Source organism: Apus apus, chromosome 19 (genome assembly GCF_020740795.1).
Source record: "Apus apus isolate bApuApu2 chromosome 19, bApuApu2.pri.cur, whole genome shotgun sequence".
NCBI classification, from domain to species: domain Eukaryota; kingdom Metazoa; phylum Chordata; class Aves; order Apodiformes; family Apodidae; genus Apus; species Apus apus.
This window is the reverse complement of record NC_067300.1, coordinates 553,671-578,608: the sequence shown is the minus strand read 5'-3', so window position 1 is coordinate 578,608 and position 24,938 is coordinate 553,671. Positions and strand designations below refer to the sequence as shown.

Here is a 24,938-nt window from a genome sequence, read left to right as displayed (position 1 = left end):
CTGGGGAGAGGGGAAAAGGTAAAGGGTTTGATTTTCATTCTTTGGGACTGTTTTCCCCTCCTTCATCTCCCACCCACCCCCTCCCTTTTTGCCACATTGTGCTGAGCTTGAATCAGACCTTCACAAAGGGGATTAGAGGCTGGTTGCTGATAAATAGCAAAGCAGGTTGGAAGCGTGGGAACCAGCCACGGCGCAGCGCGGAGGGACATTCCTGCTCTGGAGGGCCAGGCAGGAGCAAAAGTCCGGGCTAACCCCGGGTCACCCGGGGGACCTAGTGCCTGAGAAGATTTGTTCGGACACTGGCTTTTGTTGTGCACAGTTCCGTGTCAGCCCAGCGTGTCTCTCACTGCTATTGATGGGGAAGGAAAGCGCTATTGTCAGGCGCCTGAGGGCCCCCCTTTCACTCCTGCACTCTCGGGGTGACGTCAAGGGGGTACGTGGGAACCCGACCGGCCAGCCCGGAGCGGGGCCAGCAGTCCCAGCAGTGCCCGTGTCTGCTGACCCACTCACAAGGCCAGGAGAGATGCTCGGGGGGGTCCCACAGAGCCAAGCATCGCCTGCAGGGCCCAGAGCTGTGCTTCCCCCCAAGTCCTTGCTGGGCAGGACTGATGCTCCAGTAGACAAGTGGGTGGGAATGCGGAGGCGTTTTCCTTTATCTCAGCCCCAGTGTTATCAGTGACATTTCCCAGAGGGAGGGGGTGAGGCAGGACCATGCCAAAAATTCATGCCGGGAAAGGGCTGCTGGACGAGAATGCAGCTCCTGGCCTGCAAATCCCAGGGGGTCTGTGGTGTCCACTCTCACCCCAACCAGACACCTGCTGATGGGCTGAGCATCTTCCTCATCCTCAGGCTCTTCTTTGCTTACACAGTTTTAATCTCCAACTGGAGACCCTGAGAGAGGTGGGAGAAGAGCCAAGGGCTGGATCTGACCCATGCCTTGGTCCGGCTCCTGCTCCGGCCTCTTTTCGGGAAGAGGACAGGCAGGGAATTTCCCCTCCAAAGCACTGAGGGTGTGCAGGAAAGCTGCCCTCAGCAGCTGAATGAAACTCAGCTGCTTTGCATCTGGTGCCGGGGCTCACTGCAGCACTGCGGAGCATGTGGGGACAGGCAGCTTGCCAGGGCAGGAGCCTGCTGGGAAAATCCCTCCATCCCGTCCCTGGCTTTTCCCCCTGTGACCTGACAGTGAGGAGCTGCAGGTGACCTTGAACCCTGCAAGCTGCCTGGGCCTGGTCCGGCTCTGCACGTTTCTTCTTACATCTCAGCAAATGAGCCAAGCCCCAAGGCTGGGACTCGCTCCAGCCATCGTATCCCCTCTGAAACCTGATTTTGCTGCTGAAGGCTCTGACTTCTCTCCTGTTCTCCAGGATCTGCACAGGGATCACCAGGGTGACTCCAGAGCTGTCCCCAAATGCTCAAATGAGTCGAAGCCAAATGGTCTAAGCAGCTATATCCAAAGGGGATCCACAGGCTTTGTGTCCAGCAGGGAGGCAAATGGGGAAAAACAGAGAATACGTTTGTTGCCACCGGGTCCTGCCACATTGTAAGGAAAAACAAAAGCCTCCTCCATGAGCTGAGATTACCCTGGTTAATGGGACTGCCCAAGTGGTACAGCGGGAACGTGGCTGCTCTGCCGCCAAGGATACTCACTGGCCTTCCTGGGAAATCTGTGTGGGCAGCCATAGAAATATTCTGGGAGGTCACTTGGGAGTTTAGGAGCTGGAGGGGCAGCCCAGCTCTGTTAGGGCTGGGCAACAGCCAATTTTTTTTTTCAAAGAGCCATGAAATGAATGAGAACAGCTTTCCAAGAAGTGGGATTTTCAGCATGCAGTGATCTGGGTCCTCCCTGGTGGGTGGAAGCAGCAAGTGGCCACCTGGCCACGTTTTCAGGGCCTTGCCCAGAATGCCTTCCCAGAACTGTGTGTGTCCCGGGGACAAGGATCCACCACACCATGTGCCACTGCCACCATCCACTTGTGCCCAGGTCCTGACTTGGCAAGGCTGGGGCATTCCTGGTGAGCCTGGGACTTTGCATGGAGTGTGCATGGATGTGAGGCAACGATGGGGTTGAGGATAAGGACAAGGATGAAGTTGAGGGTAAGGATAAGGATGAGGATAAGGGTGAGGATGAGGATGGGGATGGAGATACGGATGAGGATGAGGGTTGTAGATACGACTCTTCTGCTCCTTTAGTATCCAAAACAGCAGATTCAACAAGCAGAGCAAAGTGCCCTTGATGTCTCAGCAGTATTCATAGACATTCCAGTATTATCAGTCCACTAGGCTGGAACACTTGCTGCTACTTAAAAGAGAGTTCACTGAAGGAAAAAAGAATCAGAAGAAAATTGGCTTTATCCTGGCTCAAAGCAGGACACTCTGCCACCATCTGATGGCAGGGATAGCTGGATAAGGTGCTGTGGAGCTTCTGCCTTTATTCTGATGCTGGGAGAGGGCCAAGGGCAATTGTCCCTTTGTCCTAAAAGACCACATCTCTCTGGCTGGAGTCCTTCAGACATTTGTCTGGGACACCTGAGGATCCAACATCTTTATGTCAGCAGGATGCTGAGCCCATGTGCCCCTCACCCAGCTCTGCAAACCCTGCTGCTGAGTGTCCCAGGGGAGGAGAAATGCCCTCAGTCAGGTTGTGTTTCATGAGTTAGAAGGATAAACAGTAAATGCAAGAACAGGTGAGTGGCCAGGATGGTTGCATTGGGCAGGGGAGGGCAGGCTGGGAGCCTCAGCCTGCGTTAAGATGGACTGTTAGGTTTTGCAGGGCAGAGTTTTGTGGCCGGTTTGCGGGGTTAGATTATGTTTGGATGGATATTAACCTTTTGGTTGCTGCAGTTGTACCAAACAATTCTATTAACAACAGATGCTGAGTGCTTCCACTGCTCAGCATTGGAGCAGCCAGAAAGCAGGCTTGAAAGCTGGTGCTCTCAGCTGGGACTTGTGTCCATGGGGCAACTTCCAGGGTCACTGTTAAACCAGAATCCAAATCCAGCCATAGCTGGACCATAAACTGCCAGCTTGTTTGCCAGGATGATGGTGAGCTTCCCTTCGACCTGGGCTGGAGATCAGGCAGGGTGGCAGGGGCACTTCCACTGGGACGTTTCCTTCAGGCTTTAGGGCTGGGGAGCCTCGTCCTCCAGGGCTGGGAAGGCCCGGATTGCACGACCCTGTGCCTGTGGGGGTGCTCCCTGTCCCAGTGGGCTCCTTTGCATCAGTACAAGGTTACAAAGATGAGTTGAGTTGCAGCAAATGTGAAAGAGACTAGACACGAACCCGACGGGGTCTTATTTGGAGGGAGAAGCAGAAGAAATCCTGGTGCCTCGATTTCTCTGCCAGCGCCTGGGAGCAGCCACAGTTTGAGGGTTCTGAATACTTTCCTGACCGCAGAGGTGACCGAGGTCCCTCACGCACCGCCCCGCTCCGGGCAGGCCGTTTGGTGCAGCCCCGGCCCCGCGGCGGGGAGGACGCGTTCGCACCTCCGGGCGGGAGATGAAAGAGCCGCTGGCGCTGCGAGATGAAAGAGCCCGCGGGGCCGCGGCGCGGGGCGAGGGCGGGAGGTGGGGGAAGCCCCACGGGTTGTTTTTCTTCTCATCCCCGCCGCGCAGCGGGACGGCGGCCGCCAGCGCCGGGCTTTCCCAGGCACCGCCGTCCTCCCGAGGTGCCCGCAGGACCTGCTGAGCACCCACCTGGGAGGCTCTGGGGGTGTTTGCCCAAGGAGAAGGGGTGCAGGGGTTGTGCCTGCACAAAGGCAGCCACGCCGCTCCCTCCCTGCTGCCCGGGCTGTCCCCATGGCCCAGCCAGGTGCCGGGCAGGGGTGACACAGCAGCAACGCGGCCACGGGCAAAGTCTTCATCTGTGTTTTGAGCGTGGTGAGGACAGGGACAGGGCTTGGTGCCTTGGCTGAGTGGCACAGGCACAGCAAACCTGGCGTGGTTCCTGCCTCTGTGTCATGCTTCCGTTGCACCCTGTGCTCCCTTGAGCCCAGCCCCGGGGTTTTGGGTGCAGGTGCAGATGTAGCTGCGCTGGGACCACCTGGGTACTCTGCACAGGCGTGGCTGTGCCAGTCTGGTCTGGCAGAGCCTCCCCTGCCATCTCTGCATCTCTGTAATTCAGCAGGGCACAGGCAGCACCGCCGCAGGTTCCTGGTTGTTATGTACCATCCTTTGGCCAAGCCTAAAGCTGGAGGAGCAGGACTCATGTTGAGAAGCTCAGTATGAGGCAGCAGTGTGTGACTGCAGCCCAGAAAGCCGTGTCCTTGGCTGCATCCCCAGCAGCAGGAACAACAGGTCAAGGGAGGACACTCCTGCTCTGTTCTGGCTGGGTCCAGTTCTGGGGTACCCAACATGGTTAGAAGGACATGGAGCTCCTGGAGCAAGTCCAGAGGAGGCCACAAAGATGATCCAAGGGCTAGAGCAGCTCTGCTCTGGAGACAGGCTGGGAGAGTTGGGATGTTCAGCCTGGAGAAGAGAAGGCTCCAGGGAGACCTGAGAGCACCTTCCAGTGCCTGAAGGGGCTCCAGGAAAGCTGGGGAGGGGCTTGGGACAAGGGCAGAGAGGGAGAGGACAAGGGTAATGGCTTAAAACTGGAAGAGAGGAAGGAGAATTAGGTTGGACATTAGGAGGAAATTCTTTAATGTGAGGGTGGTGAGACACTGGAGCAAATTGCCCAGGGAAGCTGTGGCTGCCCCATCCCTGGCAGTGTTGAAGGGCAGGTTGGATGGGGCTTGGAACAGCCTGGGCTGGTGGGACGTGTCCCTGCCCTTGCAGGGGGGTTAGGACTGGATGATCTTTAAGGTTCCTTCCAATCCAAACCAGTCTGTGAGTCTATGATTCTGTGAATCCTGTGGGCAGTCACCATTGGCTGAGCAGGTATATCCTGGACTTCCAAGGACACTCTACTTCAGAGGTCCCTGTACCCTTCTGCATTGGTGGGGTTTGTCCTCAGTGGCTCATGCAGAGGGGTGACAGTGGGCACCCCCACCTTCCCCAGCAAGCCTGGGACTTGCATGTTTGTACTGGGACTTGCCTTGGACTTTGAGGCTGAGTGTCCAAGACCAAAGCACAAGCTGCTTCTCCCCAGAGGTACCTGGTGAAGGCCTGTTTTTCATTTCTGTGTATCATTTTTGTATGCAAGAACTTGTGCCAAAACCTGGGCTTTTGCTTTGAACAGCCTTAACCTTGCAGGTACCCATGAGATGGGGCTGAGGAGGAGAAGCTTCCACCCTGCTGCACCTCCCAGGGCTGGCCCCAGGCTCCTCGGGCAGAGCTTAGAGGGTTTTATCCTCCAGCCCTGTCCCTCCACAGTGTCCCAGAGCTATGCCAGTCTACTGGACCTCGTGGCCGGCTGGTGGTGGCCAGCGGCCCTGACCAGCTGCAGCCACAAGCACAGGGCAGTGAGGAAAAGGCCACTGAGCCCCCAGATGTGGCAGGTGGGCACCAGCAAGACTTTGGGGACCTGCAGGGAGCATTGGGTGAGGATGCTGATGGAGCCAAAGAGGTGTCTGACTTGGCGTCTGCATGACCCGGACTGCAATGTGCTCATCTCTGCACAGAAGCTGCAAAATGGGGGGCAGAATCACTTGTTTCAGCTTAAAATGTTGCATTTGAAGTGAATTTTCGTTTCCTCAGAGTGGCTTTGTTGGTGCTGAACCTCTTTGCAATGGCTGGGTTCAGGCAGACCTCGGGGGGAGAGAAGGTGTAAAATCTGGAACCACCCTCTAAAGCATCTCTCGGTTTGTGTCTCCTGGCTGCTCTCCTGGCAGGTCAGGGGCTGCCACCTGCCCTGGGCACGATCAAGCTGCACGTGGCCCTCGCTGGACACCCTCGCCGTGGGGAGCTGGGGAGGAGCTCCAGGGAGCCCAGCTGGGCTGAAGGCACCAGGCAAACCCTCCTGGCCACTTGGTTCTCACAGCTGCAGTGAGTTTGGCAGTGCTCTGTCTGCTTCTCCCAGCAGAGCACCAACCTCTTCAGGACCTGTGGGATTTGGTCAGCACTGGGAAGCCCTGGAACGATGGCGAGGGGGAAGAGGGTCCCCACTCAGCTCTGTGCCTGTCCTCTGCACCAGCCCTCCCTCCTCCAGCCTTGTCCACTGCAGCTTCTGGGTAAGGATTGCTTCTCAACTTGCAAAGAAATTCATGGCCATGGCCTTGGCTCAGTTTGTGGCTCGAAGGTATTTCTGAACAACAGTGAGAACTTCCCTGCATGCTCATCTCCATGACATGGACACGTGTGTGCAGAGGTGCTGCCACAGGCAGTGCTGGCTTGGCAGATAGGAATCTGTGTCATGAACTAAACCTGCCACCAGGTTTCCAGCCTGTCTGCCAGACACTGAGTGAACCGAGAGTTTTTTGAAACCAGCCTAGAAACGTACCAGGAGCCAGCCTGCGTTTATCATGCCTCTGCTTCCTCCTGAATTCCAGTCCTCTGACATGTTGAGATCAAACCTGATGACCCCAATCTGACTGCAGCAATTGAGAAGAAAAGTGACCTTCCAAAAAGAGCAGCTGAGCCAGCCCAAGAGAGCAGCTCTGGGCCACCCCAGGCTGCTTCATCCTGCCGTGTCACAGAGAGGAGCAGCCAGGCAGCACTGAAACATGTCACTGGTTTTAATTCAATTACTTTGCAGACCAGCATGTAGCACTGCTGACACCTTCACAGCATCCCATGGCAGTGGGACAGCTCTGGAAACTGTCACTGGTGGCCTGTGCGAAACAGCTTAGTGAGTTCAGGCCAGGATCTAATAAACATGTGGTTGCAATGCTAAAACCACCAGCTTCTTTGTAATGGGACCCGTCGACAGAGCTGGGGGAGCAGAAGGTCACCCCACCCCTGCCCCACACCAGGGACAGTTGGGGGACCTGGAAGAGTCCTCCAGCCCTTAGGGATGGGCAGGTCGTGGGGTCAGAGAGGGAGCTGCCCTCACAGCTGACTGCAGATGGAGGCAGGCAGAGGAGGAAGGGGAAGAAAAAAGGAAAAACTTGGCACACATTCCTCTTTACTCCTGCTTTCCTCTTCAGGGGTGTGGAGCTGGTCAAGGCTGCAAGGTGGCCAGTGAATCTGAAATCTGTGGGGTCACACAGCCATGCAGGAAGGCAGGAATGTGTCTCCAGGTGTGGGACTCATCAGGCATTCAGCACTGCTGGGGCCCTGGGCACTCTCAAGCCCACTTACCCAAGCTGTCAAAGGTCTCCAGCCAAAAATGGGGCAGAGCAGATATTTTTGAAGGGAAGGTACCAGGAAAACTCTTTTTATTTTGAGATGGCTCTTCCAGTCCCTTATTTATCTGAGTATCAAGCAGCTGTGATGGGCAGAAGCTCAATTTAATGAAGGAGGATGTTACCCCAACTATTCATCTTCCTGGGTGATGTCTGCCAACATCTGGGGCAGGGAGATGTGGTCCCTGGTGATGCACATCCCATCCTTGCTGCCACCACATTTCCCAGGGCAGTCATTGCCTGCTGTGCTATGAGCTCATAAAATCTGGCCACTCCAGATGCTGAGCTGGGGCCCCAGGTGTTGTGCAGATGGGTTTTTCCATGGCCCGGTGATGCTTTCCCAGCCTCACTTCCCACCTTTCAGGGTAGCCTGAAGAGGAGTGGGAGTTTCAGATCTTGTAAATCCCAATGTGCTTTGGTCAATGGTGTGGGGAGAACCGGACTGAGCCCTAAAAACTGCTTATGGGGAGCCTGGGGTGAGCAGAGGTTGAAGATGGTCTGTCAGCCTGGGACCCCTGTCTAGGGGCCAGCAGGGCACTGTGCCCTGATGGGGAAGGGTCCCTGCAGTGCAAACCCCGGGGAGGGGGAAGGCCCCCTTACACCCCTACCCACAGCCCATCCATCCCCAGGGAGAGGGGACAGGCCAGAGGGATACAAGCCATCTCTGGGTCTGACAGAAGGACCCCTCAGGCCCAGGGGACTTCCTCTGCTCCACTCCAACGGGGCTGCATGCCCAGCTGGACCCTCACCTCTGGAGCCCCTTCCTCCACCTGGAGCATCTGCCTGCTCTGCATGGGGACAGCAGAAACAACTGGTCCCCAGGCCCCTGCTAAGTGCTTGTAGGGTTGTGGGTTTTTTTTTCCACTCCTGGGAACCAAACATCAGCTTTTGTTGGCGACCAGACCACAGCTTTCATGTGAAAAGGTTAGTACAGTATGTTAGTTCCTAATGAGGGGATAATAGAGTCTGATTCTCACACCCCAGGGACTGCGAGGTGACAGCAGCACGGGAGAAGGGTATTTAACACCTTTGCCCTGGGAACCTTTTCCCTTCCCAGCCAGAGTCTCCTGGCCTTGCCAAGAGCAGGGAGGAGGAGCGCGGTGCCTTTGTCCCCGCTTCCTTCCCGCGCCCTGATCCCATCCCCATAGGCACACGTGTCCCTGTGGGGGGCAGCCAGCAGAAGACCCTGGGAAACTGCCAATAAGTCAGGATCTGGCCCCTCATCGCCCCTATCACAGTGTCACAAAGTCCCCAGCTCTGGGCTCTGCAGGGAGGCTGCGGGTCCCAGTGCCCGGCAGGGATGCGGTCTCGGGACCGGGTGTGGGGTGAGCCCCCTTGGCAGGTGTCCTGCCCGATGTGGAGTGTCTTTGGGCTGCATCCCCATTGTCACCTCCTCATCCCGAGTCACCTCCCTCGCTGCCTTGCAGCTGTGTCTGTGCCAGGACAGGGCCTCACAGGGCCACCTGGGGCATCCTCGGTGGGCTGGGATCTGGGGGCACCCATGAGCATGGGCAGTTCAGCACAGGGAGGATCTCGGGGCCCCGCTGCCCTGCCTTGCTTTTCCTAGAAAAATCAAGATTCCTTCTTAAATCCAGCCTCTCACCCCATCCTGCTGCAGTGGCTTAGGAGGGGGACAAGCCCTGTGAGTCTGTGGCACCTGGGGACAGCCCCCCTGTGTGGCCATAGCCCCTCCAGGGCTGCAAGACCTGCCATCCTGGGGGACACCGGGTACATTTGATGATGCCATTTTCTCTGGGGTAACAGTGTTCTGCAGGGGTGGCCCAGCTGCCAGGGTGAGGGTTCCCAGGGGCAATTGCCTGCCCAGTGGCAGGAACCACAGCAGCAGTGGTGGTGGCTGGAGGCCCAGAGCCCTGCTGGGGTTCGATGGGAGCACAATGCTGCTGCTTCACTAGCTGTGGGGGCCTGAGCTGGGTTAGACCCCCGGCTGCTGTGTTCATTGAGGGAGTTCAATTCAGACTGCTCGTGTGGGGAGCTGGAATGTCCTCAGAGCAGGAGAGACCAGTTTTGCCAAATTCCACCCCCACAGGATGCCAAATTACAAGTGTAATCACCTGGGCTGTCACTCCCCTCCTGGCCTTTCCTTTGGGGCAAGACTCCCACCGCTCCATCTTAGAAATGGCAGGGGTTTGTAGTAACCCTTTCCTGGGTGACCTGTTATGTACTGAGGTTGCACAAAGGAATCCTGGTGCTTTGTGCGTCCCCAGTGAGGCAGAGCTGGTTCACTGCTCCCCCTGGGTCATGTTCTGGTGGGACAAGTGGTGCTATAGATGAGCATCAATGCCAGCAGCTCAGCACCACTGTGTCCCCTCCGCATGTTTGGTTCAGACGTTACAGCATCAGAGGTGGGGTTTTTTGGAGCTACAGTCTGTGCTACAAACCAGGTTCTGAGGATTTCCTGCAGCTGATGGCCCAGGTCTGTGTTCAGTAGTGTGGGGAGGTCTGGCTGCTGTGCCAGGCTCTGCCCACTAACCATCCCTGTACCTGTCCTGGCACCCAGGTGATCCACGAGGGATCTTCAAGCCGCTGTGCCCCTTTCTGCTGATTTATACCCCCCCCCCCCGCCTTGTTCCCAGCAGCACCTGCCTTTGTTGCTGGGCCCTTTTGTGCTCTTTTCATTCTCCTTCATCCTTGTAAATACCAGGACACCAGGTCCAGCCTCATTGGGTTTTCCAGTGGTGCTGCTCAAAGGGTGTGTGCTGGTTCCCACACCTTGGTGACACAAAGCCAGTGGCACTGCCTCCCTGTGCTCCCTGGTGGCACACAGTCCTGCAGGCATGCTGGGCAAGCAGCAAAGCCCTCTCAGGGGATCAAGGCCAAGCTGTCCTCTGCTCCCTGGAAAACCCAGAGGAAAGCAAAGGACAGGATTTTGGAAGCAGATGATCTTTGGGTTGGATCTTTTCACAGGGACCACTGTGTCCCCAGGCTGGTCGTCTCCCCCCAGCTGCTGAACTTTGGAAATTTCTGAGTCAAATAAACATCTGGGAGCATCTCTGCTTCCCTGGCTGGAGCCCAATTTTCCTGCCCAAACTTGGAGGAGGCTGCGGGAGGTGGGATGAGAGGGCTGTTGGGAGAGGACTTAAGATCAACTTCAGTGTCACAGGGAGCTGTGATGATGGTCAGTGCCTGTGGGTCAGCATTGTGAAGCACCTGAAGAATGAGAATCCAACATTTTGCTTATCTGTTGGATTATTTTTAAACATCCAGACCTCTGGAGCAGGTGAGCTGAACTGTGTTCCAGGTCTGAAGGGGAACCAGTGGCCCCAGGGACTGACCATGAGAGTTATGGAGCTTGGGAAGAATTTCATTTACCCAGATAGGGGCTCTATGTTCCAAAAACCTCCCAAGTCTGAAGGCAGAGCTTGTGGATCATGCTGGATGGCTGCTGGAAGGCATCACATTAAATGTTTCTGGGACAGTGAGTTGGAGGAGCACTGACCTTGCCTACAGACCTGCACAGACACATGGGCAAGGCAGAGTTACAGTCTCTCTTCATCGGTGGGAAATATTTCTGGGTCACAAAGGCCAGATTTGGGGCTATCATGGTGCCTGGGTCTCCCTTGCACTGGGCTGACATGGGTGCCAATTTTGCCTCTTCTGCTCCCTTGGTGCTGCCCCGGCAGGCGCAGGGACCCCCATGTGCTGTGGTGGGGATGGGCTGGTGTTATGGTGTGGCATCAGCTGGTGGTGGTGGTGGCATTGCCCATGTTGTGCCCAGCTCTGCGGCCCCTTCTTGGGCTGCTCCACCTGTTCCCAGCCTCCAGAGAGAGGAACTTCAAATGGTCCCCTTACTGGCCTGAAGGTGTGACCAAGTTGCCCACCTTGGTAAAGTGGGTTCACATCATCCCCGGGTCCAAGGGGCATTTTTCTGGGTCAACCTGCACCATCCAGTTTGCACCAGGGGAGATGTTTTCCAGCTGAGATAGCCTGGGGCTGAGAAGCAGACATTCCCTCGGTTGAATGTGCTGGAATGTTTAATTAGAGTTTAACAGCAGCCTGGGAAAAAGGTGTCTTGTCATATTTCTGGGCTGCTTTTTGTTGTTGAACGGCGAGCCCTGCAGGAGCAGGGCCGGGGAGCCCTGCTGCACAATGAGCCCTTTATGTGCCTCTCCCAGCGCTTCGCCCCGACCCTGAACTTTCCCATTAGCTGCTGGCGCGGTGCCCTGGTGCTTGTGCCCGGGGCAGGGAGGGGAGCACACAGCTTGGGTTGGTGTTGCAGGAGTGGGGACAGCGTGGGCTGGCTGGAGGAGAGGACATCCCACCAGCTGGGAAGAGCCCAAGGTACCGTGCTCTAAAGCAGGCTCTGGCAGTTGGGTGCAGGGGTGCAGTGTGAGGGCCGTGCAGGTGGCAGGACACTGGGGTGCAGCAGGATGGCCACCAGGCACAGAGGGCTTGCCTGGGAGGGACCCTCACCCTTGGTGGTTCTGAAGCTGCTGCCCAGATTTCATTTCTGAAACCACCCCAGGAATTTCAGCCCCCAGTCCCATCCCTCCGCCCCTGCAATGGGAAGGGAAGATGCTGAGCTCAGCCCAGATGGAAGAGCCAGCGATGCTGCAGGACAGGATCCTCAGCCCTCACCATCACCCCTGGGCAGCCTGGCAGACCCCGGGGAGCACTGCTGCTCTCCCAGGGGAGCTGGGGAGGAATGCTAGGAATGGAGTACACACCTTCCTTCCCTGACTTCACCTTCCATTAGCATTTTCCACTCGTGGGTATTTTTTTACTCCAGGGTGAAGTTAAAGTTTTGCCACCACTTGCCTTCCAACATCCTGTTCATCAGCAAAAAAGCAAAACCAGGTTTGGTGGGCTTGGATGGCTCCTCTTACTGTCTCTCCCAGCTTTCCATCCTCCAGTTGGCCACTGAGAACAAGTCCCTTCAGTCCAGCAAAAGCCCCCCAAAAATACCACATTCTTATGTGTATATTATTTCCCTTTAACCTTTTTTTGTGTGTATGACACAAGCATGCAATGTTCTAGAGAGCTCCCCAGGACCCACCCCCCCACCCCCACTGTGGTGAGAAGATGTGGAGGTGTTGGGGCCCCCCAGGAACACACCAGTGGCCTCACACGTCGCTAACACACTGGGGTCACCTCAGCATGTCTGAGAGGTGTCAGGCTGGGAACGTGGGATTTCAGTGCATGAGGTCTCCTGGAGTTTCTCCTGGTCCCAGTAGCAGCAGCTCTTCCCCTGGGCTGCCCCCACCTGCTTTCCTCTTGTAGGACCCAGTTAGCAGCTTGAACTGCTTCTTTCTGAGATGTTTTTGGAGGATCCTGTTGGGGAAGTCCTGCAAGAGCTGGTGCTTTCCCTCAAGATGAGTTGCACATGGTTGTTCTCAAAGGAGATGGTGCTCCCTTTGAGCTCCTTGGTGCTGGGAATGGTGGCAGAGCCCAGCTGTGTGGCTTTATGCTCTGCTCCCCCATGGGATGAGCTGCACCATGGAGGCCAACCATTGCATCGGGTGGTGAGAGCCTTCCAAAGGTGCTTGGCACCAGCCTGAACCTTACCAAAATCCTTGCTTTTTCTACCTTTGTCCTACCAAAGATTCCTCAGTGAGTGTGGCGCCCCTGTGGCCCAAACACCAGTGTGTCCTACAGCCATACTAGTGCAGTTTTGGTCCCAGAGGTGACCAGCCTTGGCCCCAGCCCTGCCAGGGGTTGTCTAGAGAGAAGGATGCTGGCAGAATGAATTGGAAGTGTAGTTCTGGGTGTTAAAATTGCTACTTATTTTCCATATTTCCCTGTGTCCAGCTCTGGATGTCCAGGCAGTATGGGCAGAGGCTGATGCCTTTGCTGAGGTGCTGGTAGGTGATGCCATGGAGGAGCTGTGGGGACCTTCTGCTCCTCCTCCAGGCATGTGATGGGGGTGAACTGCAGTGGGGACCATCCCAGACCACCTGGGAGGATTGTGTAGAGGGACCAGCTGTCAGGACATGGCATTTCCAAGGTGGCGTCCTGGTCAAGCTGTATGTATCACTGTGGTCCCCTCCATTGCTGCTCCTTTTGTCCAGAAGCTTCCCGAGCTCTGGTGGCCCTGTGAGATGAGCAGGGCCTGTACTGAGAATGACTTTGTCCCCAGCAGCCTTGCCCCTTGTTTGTGCTAATGCAGGTGAGAGTTTGAGGTTTTTATGGTCTCCATGAGGACAAGAAGAAGTCTTGACTCACAGCAGGAAAGAGTTAGGTTAGATCATGAGCTGTGAAGAGAGCAAAACCTGGGGAGGCTGGGTGTCTCCATCTCTGCTAGGAACAATGTTAGGAGCTCACAGGTAGGTCTGCTCCTGACTTGGTGCCTCAGATGATGTTGTGGTCTCCACATCTGGAACATCTGGGCAGCTGCTGCCTTCATGGAGAGGAGGTACTTTAGCTCTGCTGAGCACTGTCTGGGCTGTGACCAAGGAGAGAAGCCTGCCCATGGTCTGCAGGGCTGTCAGAGAGCATCCCTGACACCAGAGTGAGGGACAGTCCAGACTGAGGCAGAGCTTGTGGTGGCAGGGGGCAGTGCCCAGCCCTGGGCTAGGGACACACATGGGGTGGAGCTGCCCACAATGTGGGATGAATCTGTGAGAGCGGGACTGATGTGTCTGCCCAAGGATCAGCCACAATGGGGCAAGTTCCAGCACCACTCATGGGGAGCTGCACTCCAGCCATGGCTCATGGCAGGTTCTGCATTGCTGGGCTCATGGTTTCATTTTCTAGAGCTTCCAAGCAGCTCCACCCTCCATGAGGTGCTGGGCACCACGGGTGTGTGGGCAGGGTCCCGCTGACTGCCCACAACAGGCAACAGCAGCTGCTGAAGCATGTGGATGAGCTCACCCAAAGTGCCCAGCTGCAAGGGCAGGGGCAGCATCCAGCCTCGGGGCAGCCCTGCTCGGAGGCTGGAGCCCAAAACCGAAGCCACCAGGGGTACCACAACTCCACCCAACGATCCAGGGAGGGTGGGGGCACCCGGGAGTAGGTGTCAGCACCCTGGGGAGGGGGGACTGCTGCTGGCAGGCAGCTGCAGGTGAATGAGTAGCCACATCCTCCTAGCACACCTGCTGTGCACACAAACCCACGGACTCGTGGGGCTGCCGCACCTTCCCAGCCCCTCCCTCTCCCGTGCTGCCCGTGCTGCCCATGCTGCCCTTGCTGCCCGTGCTGCCTGTGCTGCCCATGCTGCCCGTGCTGCCTGTGCTGCCCGTGCTGCCCGTGCTGCTTCTGCTACCTGTGCTGCCCGTGCTGCCTGTGCTGCTTCTGCTGCCTGTGCTGCCCATGCTGCCTGTGCTGCCCATGCTGCCTGTGCTGCTTCTGCTGCCTGTGCTGCCTGTGCTGCCGACAACCAAGTCCCTGCCCTGCCCACAGCCTCAGGGTGCTGGCTGCCCCATGGGAGCCCTTCTGGCACCCCCAGAAATGTTGGGCAGTCACCTGCTGAGTCTGGCCATGTTGTGACACGTTTTGCCCCACACACAGCTGTCCTCCTGCCTGCCTGGTGACAGCCAGAATGGCCAGGAGGGGACAGAAAGGGTTTGAGGGTGACACTCGTTGTCGGGGCTCCAGGCACGAGGGCTGCATGCTCCCTGCAGCCTGCAGCACAGCCCAAGCCACAGCTCATTCCCAGAGCCTTCCTTGGCCAAGCAAGGGCTGTGCATCCCTTTTGCACCCATCAAGGTGTGCAGGGTCTGGCCTTCTGCCCTCTCCTTCCCAACCCAGGAGTGACAGTTTTTGGAGCAGTCCCATGCTCACAAGGACCAGCCCAAAGCAACAGAAGTTGCCTGTCTCTGTGTGAAGCTCTCACTGGGCTCTTGGGCTGCTGCCAGAGCTTGCCTGAAGAACCCAGGATAAATCTGTGGCTGGTGTTTTGGGGACACAGTCTATTTCCAGCCCACAGCCTGAGCTGGGGGGCACCTCCTGGCTGGGGAGGCTGGAGGCTGCAGGGAGCTGCTGCAGGACCAAGCACACATAACAGCCTGCCAGGGATGGGGTTGGGGTCCTGTGGCACAGTCTTGTGCCAAACACATCAAGAATATGACCCATCAAACATCACACAGAGCTGAGAGCCAGGATGGGAACCTCTACCCTCAGCAGGAGCCCTGCCACGGGTTATTTCCCTGCGGCCCCCAGCATCGTTCCTTCCCCTTCTGTTCTGCAAAACCTCAAATCCACTTTCAAACATTTTCCATCCACCTCTGGGTGTATTTGCTGTTGCCTAAGCCCTGTGCGAGTGGGGTTGGAGTTTCAGACTGTCTTGTGGGAGCCCTGGGATTTGGGGGTCTCTGCCAAGGTGCTGGCAGAGCCTTGCTCCTTTTCTCATCACCATCACTGTGTGACAGAAGTGGGTTTGCTCATGGGCTGTCTCTGCTCATGGTGGCTTTGTGATGTAGGACTGAGTGGAAGCCCAGGGCACAGGTTTGGGTTTGCTGTTGTGGGGCCACTGGAAGGCTGCTGCCTGTTCAGATGCTCCCCAGCAGAGAAAAAAAAAAATGTTGCAAACCCTTAGGTTGGGGGAAAGAAGAGAAAAAGTCAATAGAGCTGGATGGGGTTAATCCAGGATTACAAGGTTGTTAGGAGTGACATGGGGACTTGGGAGAGGGCTGAGGGGAGATGTGATTTCTCTCTGGGGTTGCTGGTGATGAGCTCTGAGAAGGGTTACACAGGTGAACAGTCTTGGCATTGGGATGCAAGGTGGGCAAGAGAGCCCAAGGTGAACACATGAGCCTGAAGTGAATGACCTGGAGAACTTCTAGTCAGAAATGCCTCCTGAGGTGGAACACTGGAGCATGAGGGAAATGAAAGGACAGAGACGAGCTTGGTGTTGAATAGATGTGGAAGTGGTTGGAGTGGGGGTGATCAGTGTGGGGGTGATGGGAGTGGGGAGACCATGCTGGAGGTGATGAGAGGGAAGCTAATGGGTGTGGGGCTGGATGGAGTGAGGTGGCCAGGTTGGAGGTGGTGGGAGTGGAAAGCAAAGCCTCCATCAGGGGGCTGGTGCTGCCTAATGAGAGTTAAAGCCCCCTGCAGGGAACCCTCTGAAGCAAGGGCAGGAGCAAAGCACAGAGGTGCTGAGCCAGCAAATAACTGGAGCCTCCCAGAGACCTCCCTTCCTGTGCTGCCCAGGATGCTGCTGCCCTTCAAGCATCTTCATCTCAGAGTGAGGAGGAGGAGCTGGTCCCAGCAGCCAGCCAGGCACAGGGGTCCTGCCACTATGGTCCTGCCCTGGTGGAGAAGGAGAGGGAGCCCCAGGTCCACCACCCCAGGGGGCTCACACAGCAGTGGCCATGTGAGCACCCTGCCTGGTGGGGTTTCTCCTGGACTGGGTGGACAGTGACACACAATCCAAGACACAAAGTGTGTCCCTCCACCAGTCTGCTGGGGAGCTCCCAAGGTGCCTGTTGTGTTGTGAAGGGGGTGTCTCTGCCTCAGGAGCTTTGCTTTCTTCATTAAACTACAGGCTGCCTTTGGATGTCTGGGGCCCGGGAGCCACTGGGGCAGTTGCACTGCAGGTGGTTTCTACAGGCTCTTGACCAGCCTGAACCTGAACCAGTTGTGAGACCTCGTTAAGCACCAAGATGGCACGCATGGGACCCCAGGGCAGCTCTTGCTGCTCAAGGCTGGTGAGACATTCCTGCTGTGGCTCCAGACCCCAAACTTCCACCCGCCCCACGCAGCCCTGCTGTGCTGCTCCCTGCCAGCTACTCGGGGGTGCGGGGCCCCGGGCGCTGCTGCAGAGGGGCCAGCGTGGGGTGCTGGGAGCTCGGCTGCTGTACTCCCAGTGTGTCCAAGCGGAAGAATGTGCTGGGAACAGCTTTGCCCTCCCTGTCCCTGGCTCCTCCTGTGCACACTGGGTCAGGCCAAGGCGTGGTGCAGGCAGGGATTTGGAGGGCACTGAGAACTGGCTGGCTGGTGGCAGGAGGAGCAGAGAGTGTGGGGACAGATCCGGCTCAGCCCCTGGAAGGCTGTGGCTTGTCCCCAGGGAAGCACCTCAGGGAGCATGTCTGGGGCAGCTGGACTCATCTGCAGAGCCAGGGCTGCAGGGAATTGAAATTCTCAGGTGCAGCAAAGTCCCTGCAGTGTGTCTGATATTAGCAGAGTTTAAATTTCTACTTAAAATGAAAGTACCTGGCCCTCCCAGCTGCAGGGAGCACAGCCCCCCTGACACGTCCCAGCCAAGGGGCTGGGTCTGGATTTGACACCTGTGGCTGTGCCCAGGGCAGGGACCAGCTGCTGGACAATGCTGGAGCTGGTTTATCTACCTGGGCTTTCCACACCTTCTGTCAATCCACGCCACAGCCCAAGGGTTGGCCTGCTGGGGTGTACTGCCTGGGAGGGACAGACAGACACACCACACGTGGGATCTGGGGAGGTGAGAAGGTACATCCCTGGCTGTTTCCCCAAGGGGCCATATTTGCAGTGGGGTGGCCAGGCAGGTCTGTACCGGCCCAGGGGCGGGTGCTGTGAATGGTTTGTTACCTCTGCAAAATCCCGTGTTCCCTTCCTTGCCTTGCCAGGGCCAAGCTGGCAGCAGCACTGCTCCCCCAGTCCAATCCGTGCTCTGCCCTGGGGAGCCCAGCACAGCCTGGATCTGCTGGCCTTTGAGACCACCCTGAGGATGAGCCCATCCTGGAGTGAGCCCAGCCGGAGGAAGATCCCAGCCTGTGCTATCTCTGGATAGGGGCCAACCCCACCCTCAGGTCTAATGACAGACTGGAAGACTGAGTGCTAATCCCAGCCTGAGGATGAGCCCAGCCTGGGGCCACAGTGCCTTGCTCAGTCCATCCCTGTGGGGTTGGTGCCAGCCCAGCCCTCTGAGGGATGGACACCCAGGATTCGGGCTGTTCCCCTAAAGCCTGCTCTGTTGGAGGCAGCCTAGGCCCCCAGCAGGGCGGGCAGCAGGGCAGGCAGCAGGGCGGGCAGCAGGGCAGGCAGCAGGGTGGGCAGCAGGGTGGGCAGCAGGGTGGGCAGCAGGGTGGGCAGCAGGACAGGCAGCAGGGCAGGCAGCAGGGTGGGCAGCAGGGTGGGCAGCAGGGTGGGCAGGCATCATCCCCACTGCCCACAGCCACGGGGAAGGGGCAGGGAGCCGCGGGCAGGCGCAGCCCCATGAAGCCCATCTCGTTGTGCAGGCTGGGGGCACGCGGGGTCAGCCCCCCCTCCCCTTCCTCCTCCAGCCCGTTCCCAGCCGATTCTACCTTATGTGTAGGAACTGGTTTTTCTTCCTGGGCTATTGTTTCCGCTGGATTGGTTGGATCCCTCCAGGCCTTGCTCAGATTTCCTTTCTCACGCTTTTTTTTTTTTTTCCTTCCTTCTTTTTTTTTTTTTTAATATATATATATATATATTCCCCTATTTCTGGTGCAGCTTCTATTCTCACCCCAATTAAAGCAGCAGGCACTGCTTGGTGGGCTGTGGGGGGGTCTGGCCTCCTCCTGGCTCTGTTCTGATCCTCACTGTGGTTGCCCAGGACAAGGAGCCGGGCTCCAAATTCCTGTTCCTGTGCTGGGACTCTGCTCTTTGGTGGGTAAAGTCAGTCTGGCAGGCTGCACAGGCTTCAGGGCTACACAGGCTTCTCGGGCTCAAGCTATTCAAGTTTCTATATTTTTCTGCTGCTATGTCCACTGCATCAGTTTTTTTGCTTTAGTAAGTAAAAAGCAAGGGGCCTGGTGCAGGCCTGTACTTTGTCGTGGTCCCACAGAGCACCATGTGGGGTGGAATTGCTGGGGTTACCTGTGGGCCCTGAGCCAGGATGGCAGCGCATCATAGAGTCACAGAATCACAGACTGGTTTGGATTGGACGGGACCTCACAGCTCATCGAGTTCATGGGCAGGGACACCTCCCACCAGCCCAGGTTGCTCCAAGCCCCATCCAACCTGCCCTTCAACACTGCCAGGGATGGGGCAGCCACAACTTCTCTGGACAGCCTGGGCCAGGGTCTCACATTGTAGAAAATTTCTTCCTAATATTTAGTGGAAGTCTCACCTCTTTCAGTTTAAAAACCATCTCCTCGCATCCTGTCGCTACAGGTCCTGCTAAGAAGTCTGTCCCCACCTGTCTTCTTGCTTGAAGTACTGAAAGGCCATGTCACCCCCAGCCCAGCTCCTTCCCAGCTGCCCAACAAATCCCCTTTTCCCTTTCCAAGGCCAAGTTCATTCTGCTGAGCTGCAACTGCTGCTTCTGACCCCAGTGGGTGAATCCTGCCCTTTTTGGGCCAGTCCCTGGTGAAGGACTTAATGCCCAGCTTGAGCAGGGACACCTGCATCTGGCCACTGACCCAAGGGTTGATGTGGTACAAGTGGGTTAGCTGTGATGAGGTGTTCCCAGCCTTAGCTTGTCCTGCAGGGAGCAGTGGCTGGAGGATGTGGCTCTGCTTCCCTGCTCCTTCCCTCCTGCTGCACTGCACCACGGCCCAGGCACAGGCACAGGGGGGATGTTCCAGGGAAGATGCTGCCCTCTCCCTGGAGGTCTGGCACGCTGACAGGGAAGGGCAGGTAGCACCGATGGTATCTGGCTCCAGCTGGGGAAGGTAGTGCAGCCTCCGGGGGCCTCCGCATTGCACCGCAGGCAGGCTTGGGTTCCCAGATAAAAATAGAAGCTGAAACATGAGCCCAGCTTCCCCGGCCGCTGCAGTTGCCACCCGGCTCTGCCCCTGCACCCGCTCAGCCCCATGGCCGGTAGGACCCTCCAGGAGGGCTGGGCAGGAGGCACTGGGCTGCAGGGGAGGATACTCAGGGACAAGATGGCCATGGAGGAGCAGAGCCACACAGCAACCTGGTGCAGGGCTGAAAATTTATCTGGGGAAAAGCAAGGAGTTTTGGGGGGCTCAGCCAGACACCTTTGAGGGTGCAGTACAGGGTGAGGATAGAAACTCTGCCATACATTAGACAGATGGTCCCAGGACCTCAACCAGAGGAGGAACAGCTGCCAGGAAAAGCCCGAAGGAGCAGGCACAAGGGTAACTGTTGGCTTAATACATAATAAAGATAATTTCCTAAAGCTTGTCTGGCACCATGAGCAAAGAACAGAGGCTGCACAGCTGCACATTCAGCTGGGAGGAGGGTGCAGAAATAGAGCTGAGGCTTCACATGCAGCCCCAGGGTTTTGTGGGACATGGGTCAAGCAGGAAACTTGGCTTCCAGCATGGCCAGTGTAAGGAAGAGCAGTGCTGTGCCTGACTGCTAATGATCTGGGGGCTGCACTCGTTTACAGAAAGTGAAGCTTTGGTCCTTAGAAGTTTGCAGGGCTCTGACTCTCACTGTCAGAAAATGTGTCTCCACAACCCTTTCCATTTCTGGTGCCAAAATGCAATGGTCCTGGGGGATGCTTGGTAGCCAGATTTCCACCTGCATTTTAGTTTTTGGGTGAGACCCTTTTGAATATGAGCTGATGGGACGTGGACCTTTGCTGTTTCCAGTGCTAAGGCGACTTCAGAGCTCAGGTTGGGCTGGTTTTTCCAGCCGTCACATTCACCAACCTCCAGCATCCCATGGCCAAGAGCTGAGCTCTCACCTCCAGCTGGATAAAACTCAGTAGCTTGATGAAGAGGAGTGGCAATGAGCTGCATGGAGGGAGCTGCGCAAGTTACCTCTTCTCCTGCAGTGGCACAGGCTCCCTTGGGATGGCTCAGGAGCAGGCTGGGATGGGAGGTGTGTGCCCTGGAGCTGCGTGATGCAGGTTTGCACACAGGGGAGGGTTAACCACCCCAGAGGTGGATACAAAACACATTTATGGAGAACTGGCAATAGGGCTGGAGGAGCAGAAGCACCAAGGGTCAGGATGGGAAGAGGGTGGGAAGGGACAGCTCGGCCACCAGCCCCCAGAGCTCCTGGCACAGAGCTCACCCTAAAATGAAGGCTGGGGAGATGCTGCGTAACCTCTTTATGAGGCAGTTATTACTGGTCTGGCCTTGTCATTAAACTTGTTGTAAGTGCTGGGAGCCTGTCCCGGAGCACCCCGCTCCACTGGGTGCTGTATAAACAGGGCTGGCGGCTACGGTGAAGGTTGGGTCAAGGACGTTGTGGCAGCTCCAGCTTTTTGGAGGGTTCAGCCCCCATCTCAGCAGCTCACAGCCCAGCTGGGAATCAAAATGACCAAGTGAGAGTTGAGATGGCTGAAAGGCAGCTGGAAGAGGCAGAGGGACTGAGCTGGGGGATGTGTGTGGCAGAAGGGTGGTTGAGCACCTCTTTCATTTTCCCTTGAGAAAATCAGCTTTGCATGTGGGTTTAGGTGTAAGGTTGGGTGAGATTCTCATCGCTGCAAAGGCCTTGAGGTACCAAAATGGTCTTTCAGTGTTGCTGGCAATCAGGTGCTGACTACCCAAGGCAGCCTGATGGTTAGAGGAGTGAGAAGCAGAGCTCCCAAAGCCTTGGCCTCATCCCTGCCAGGTGCTCCAGCAGCCTCCATGCATCATCCAGGATGTGCTTCTGCTTATTCTCTCCCTCCATCCCTGCCTTTCTCCAGGGGAGCTGACTGACCCCTCCAACACAAAAATCACATTCTTCCCTCTCGCTTAGAGCAGCTGCAAACTGTCAGGTGAAAAGAGAGGGGGGAGGGAGTGAGAGGGAATCAGCAGGAGCTGAGGTACCCCAAAAAGGAGCCAGCAGGAGCTGGGGTGCACGCAGAGTCTCGAGGGCTCCATCACCCCTGACCCCTCATTTTTGCTGTCTCCCCACTCTTGCCAGCATAGCAGCTCCGCTAATCTGCCTGTTCCAGACCCATGTGCTCCCAGACTAGCAAGGCCCTTCTAGCTTTCAGGTGAGCCTTTCCCAGAGCTTATGCAAATGATACTAATTAAAGGAATTCTTATCTGTTCGATTTCCCACGCCTTTTGCCTCCAAGGGGGATAGAAAACTTCATGTTTTAACGCCGTGTTTCGTGGCAGTCGTAAGGACTGCCTAGGGAAAGCGTTGGGAAACGCAGCGGGTCACTCTTGATGAGAAGAGCTGGCTTATGCAAGTGTTGAAACACTTTATTATGCATGAGAAACCTTCCAGAAACGGATGACTAATAGCAAAGCAGGAGCAGAGAAAGCAGTGGGAACGCCATACCAGGCTGGCATGGGATCCCATGTCATCTTACCAGCTTAGCAAGGTTGGGCTAGGTCAGCACTTGCCTAAGAGACCTCTCAGAGTACCTGGCTGGCGGTGAGGGAAGTGATGTTAGTGATTCAATAAACAGAGCCCTTCCCTCTTTGTGAACCAAAATGCCCCTGTAGCATGCCAGGAACTCACCCGCAGCCCATATCTCCACCAGCAGTGTGTTATTAATCTCAGATCGCCATTAAAATACCAGTGCTCACTGTGCAGACAGGTCTGGTGAAGGATGCCTGGTGAATGGATTGCAACCCCATGTGAGACCATCACAGTCCATCTCCTAGTGTAGCTCTCGCTGTGTTGTTGGCAGATGGGGCTGCCCAGGGCTTGCTGGCACTCAAGACTGTTGTGTGCACCAAGTGCCACTGCTCCATGGGAGGACCAGGCTAAGACACCCATGCATCTCGTCTGCTGCTTGGGTGGGTTTGCTGGTACCCGAGGACAGACATTAGACCATTCATAACAGCAGGAGCAGCAATGTGCACCTTTACAGTTCCCAGGTTCTGGTGTTAAGAAGGTCAATGAGAAAAGCTCTTGGCATAAAGGGGAAAGGAGACAGCCTGGCCAGCTGCTTTTTGAAAATCCCCTTGGAGGTACAGCCATCCCAGGGGCCCAGCTTGCCTTGGAGTTGGCCTCTGCACCCACAGGGTGTGGGAAGCCCTGCCAGGTTGAATTGCTGAGGATTCTGCTCTTTGTGCAAGGACCTCAAAGGCTCCTGGGACAGAGAGGAATCTGGCCCACAGTGTTGCTGGAGAAAGAGGAGAGTGTCTGAAGGTCAAAGCTGTGAGTGCAGGAAGGAGGAGCAGGAGACTTGGGAAAAGCATGTGAAAATCTATACATGGGGCAGGAAGCATGATCACCTCCTGACTTGTGTTTGGAATTTGTTACCTGGTTCTCTTTCACTCTCCTTCCCACCATCACCCTCCTTTCTGGGTGCTCTCACTTTGGCTGATGGGCAAGGGATCTGCTAGAGGCAGGCCTGGCTATCTGTAACACCCAGGCTGGGAGGCTGCACATGGACAGCCTGTGCATGGGCTGAGTGTGCCTGTCCTGGGGAGGTTTCTGGTCTCAGTTAGTCCCTGAAAGAAACTCTTGGATGCTCAAGGACTGTGGTTTCACAACAGAATGAGAGTTGCAACCTCCATCCAAAGGAGTGGCCCTTTCACCAGATGATATCCATCTTGGAGAGAGGGAAAGAAAAGGAAGAGGGTAGGCGGTGAGTAGGAAAAGAGATATCACTCCAGGTGGCTGTTGAGTAGTCCTGTGATATGGCAAGCACAAGACACCCAGGGAATTGTCCTGAAGTGAGCTGCCCTGAGTTGCCCTGAAGAGTTCATACCAGTTGTCCTTTACAGCTGGTTTTGATACACTCAGGATTTCCCAAGCCAGAAGCTCTCCAGGCAGAGGGTTGTGTCTCATCGGTAAAACCCCTGCCAAAGAGATCCCTCAGTCACATTGGCCTGTGATGTTTGTCAGCAGATCAGGTGCAAGGAACGTTGTGAGCTCAGGGACTGTTTTGTGTATGGCTCCTCTGGGCAGAGCTCTTGGAGCACTTTGGAGATGCAGCTTTTTCATGTATCAAGGAAGGAGCAAAGCTGACTCCCCGGCTGTCTGAACCACTCATCTGCCATCTGTGTTGGGCACCAACCTATGGACCTCCAGGTGTAGTCAGGTGTCTTCGGCCAAGCTCACACCAGCTCCTGGGGCCCTTTTTGAGTCCCAGAAGGTTTGACTTCTGTTGTCTGCTGGACTTGAGTTTTCTTTGAGCTTCTTGGCTTCCTGGGTAAGGGTTGGGTGGAGGCCGAGAATGGGACTGGGATGCTGAGATGGCCCTGGAGCTCCAGGCTGAAGCATGCAGTCCCTCAAGTCCTGGGAGGTTCGTGCGTCACTGATGGTAAAATGCTCATCCAGGAGGGCTGGGAGAGGCAGGGATCATCCCAAACAAAAACAAGCCACCAGACGGGCTGCTAGTATTGCAAAAGAACATTTCACCTGCCTTGTCCTCCTTGGCCTGGCAGCTGCCTGCTCAGCTGGAGTGGCTCAGGCTGCTGTGGCTGGGGACAAGCACCTTGCTGGGCTCAGCACAGCAGCACAGAGATCCATGCCAGCTCCTTCTACTCTCCACTCTACTTCTACTGTCAGAGCTCTTGGTGGTGACATCACTGAGCAGGCTGGGCTGTAGAGTGTCCCTCTGGGTGTGGTGGCAGGAGGTCCTCAGCGGGGGCACATGGATGCAGGGTTATGGTGACCCTGTCTCCGGGTTGCGTCACCTCAGTCAGGACACCCAGATGGGCACAGGGAGAGGGGACAACAGTGGGGATTGCAGGGAACCACAGCTTCATCAGAGGTGGATTGCACCTGCTCATCCTTAGTGTGGACTCGCTAGCAGAGCTGGGGAGGGGGGGGTGATGGCTGTCACGGCCATCTCCAGCCCCAGGAGCCTGGACCTGGCACCATCCTGGCCATCCCTCCTGCTCGTGGGGGATGGAGTGGGGATGTGCCCAGTCGGCTGCCTGGGGCCATGTGGGGGCACCCAGGGCCAGCCCGGGAAGGGGCTGATTCACACGGGGCTGCCGTGGGAACACGCGCCCGCCATGGCTCCCGAGCGCCGGGATTGCTTCAGCAGGGGTGCAGCCAAGAGCCA

General features: G+C 56.6%; 2 protein-coding genes across 9 annotated transcripts in view; both read left to right on the top strand.

Moving 5' to 3' along the window:
• Positions 1-24,938, top strand: part of RABL6 (RAB, member RAS oncogene family like 6) — a 292,198-nt gene that overhangs the window by 164,607 nt on the left and 102,653 nt on the right. The gene's annotated exons all lie outside the window — the stretch shown is intronic.
• Positions 1-24,938, top strand: part of EXD3 (exonuclease 3'-5' domain containing 3) — a 286,268-nt gene that overhangs the window by 248,369 nt on the left and 12,961 nt on the right. Inside the window, exon 20 of one of the 8 annotated variants that reach the window (XM_051636484.1) lies at positions 5,768-6,703. The exons of the other annotated variants lie outside the window; for them this stretch is intronic. Coding sequence (XP_051492444.1) covers positions 5,768-6,184 — 417 coding nt within the window. The 3' untranslated portion in view covers positions 6,185-6,703. Of the gene's footprint in view, positions 1-5,767; positions 6,704-24,938 lie in introns of those variants that run through there. 8 annotated transcript variants of the gene reach the window in all.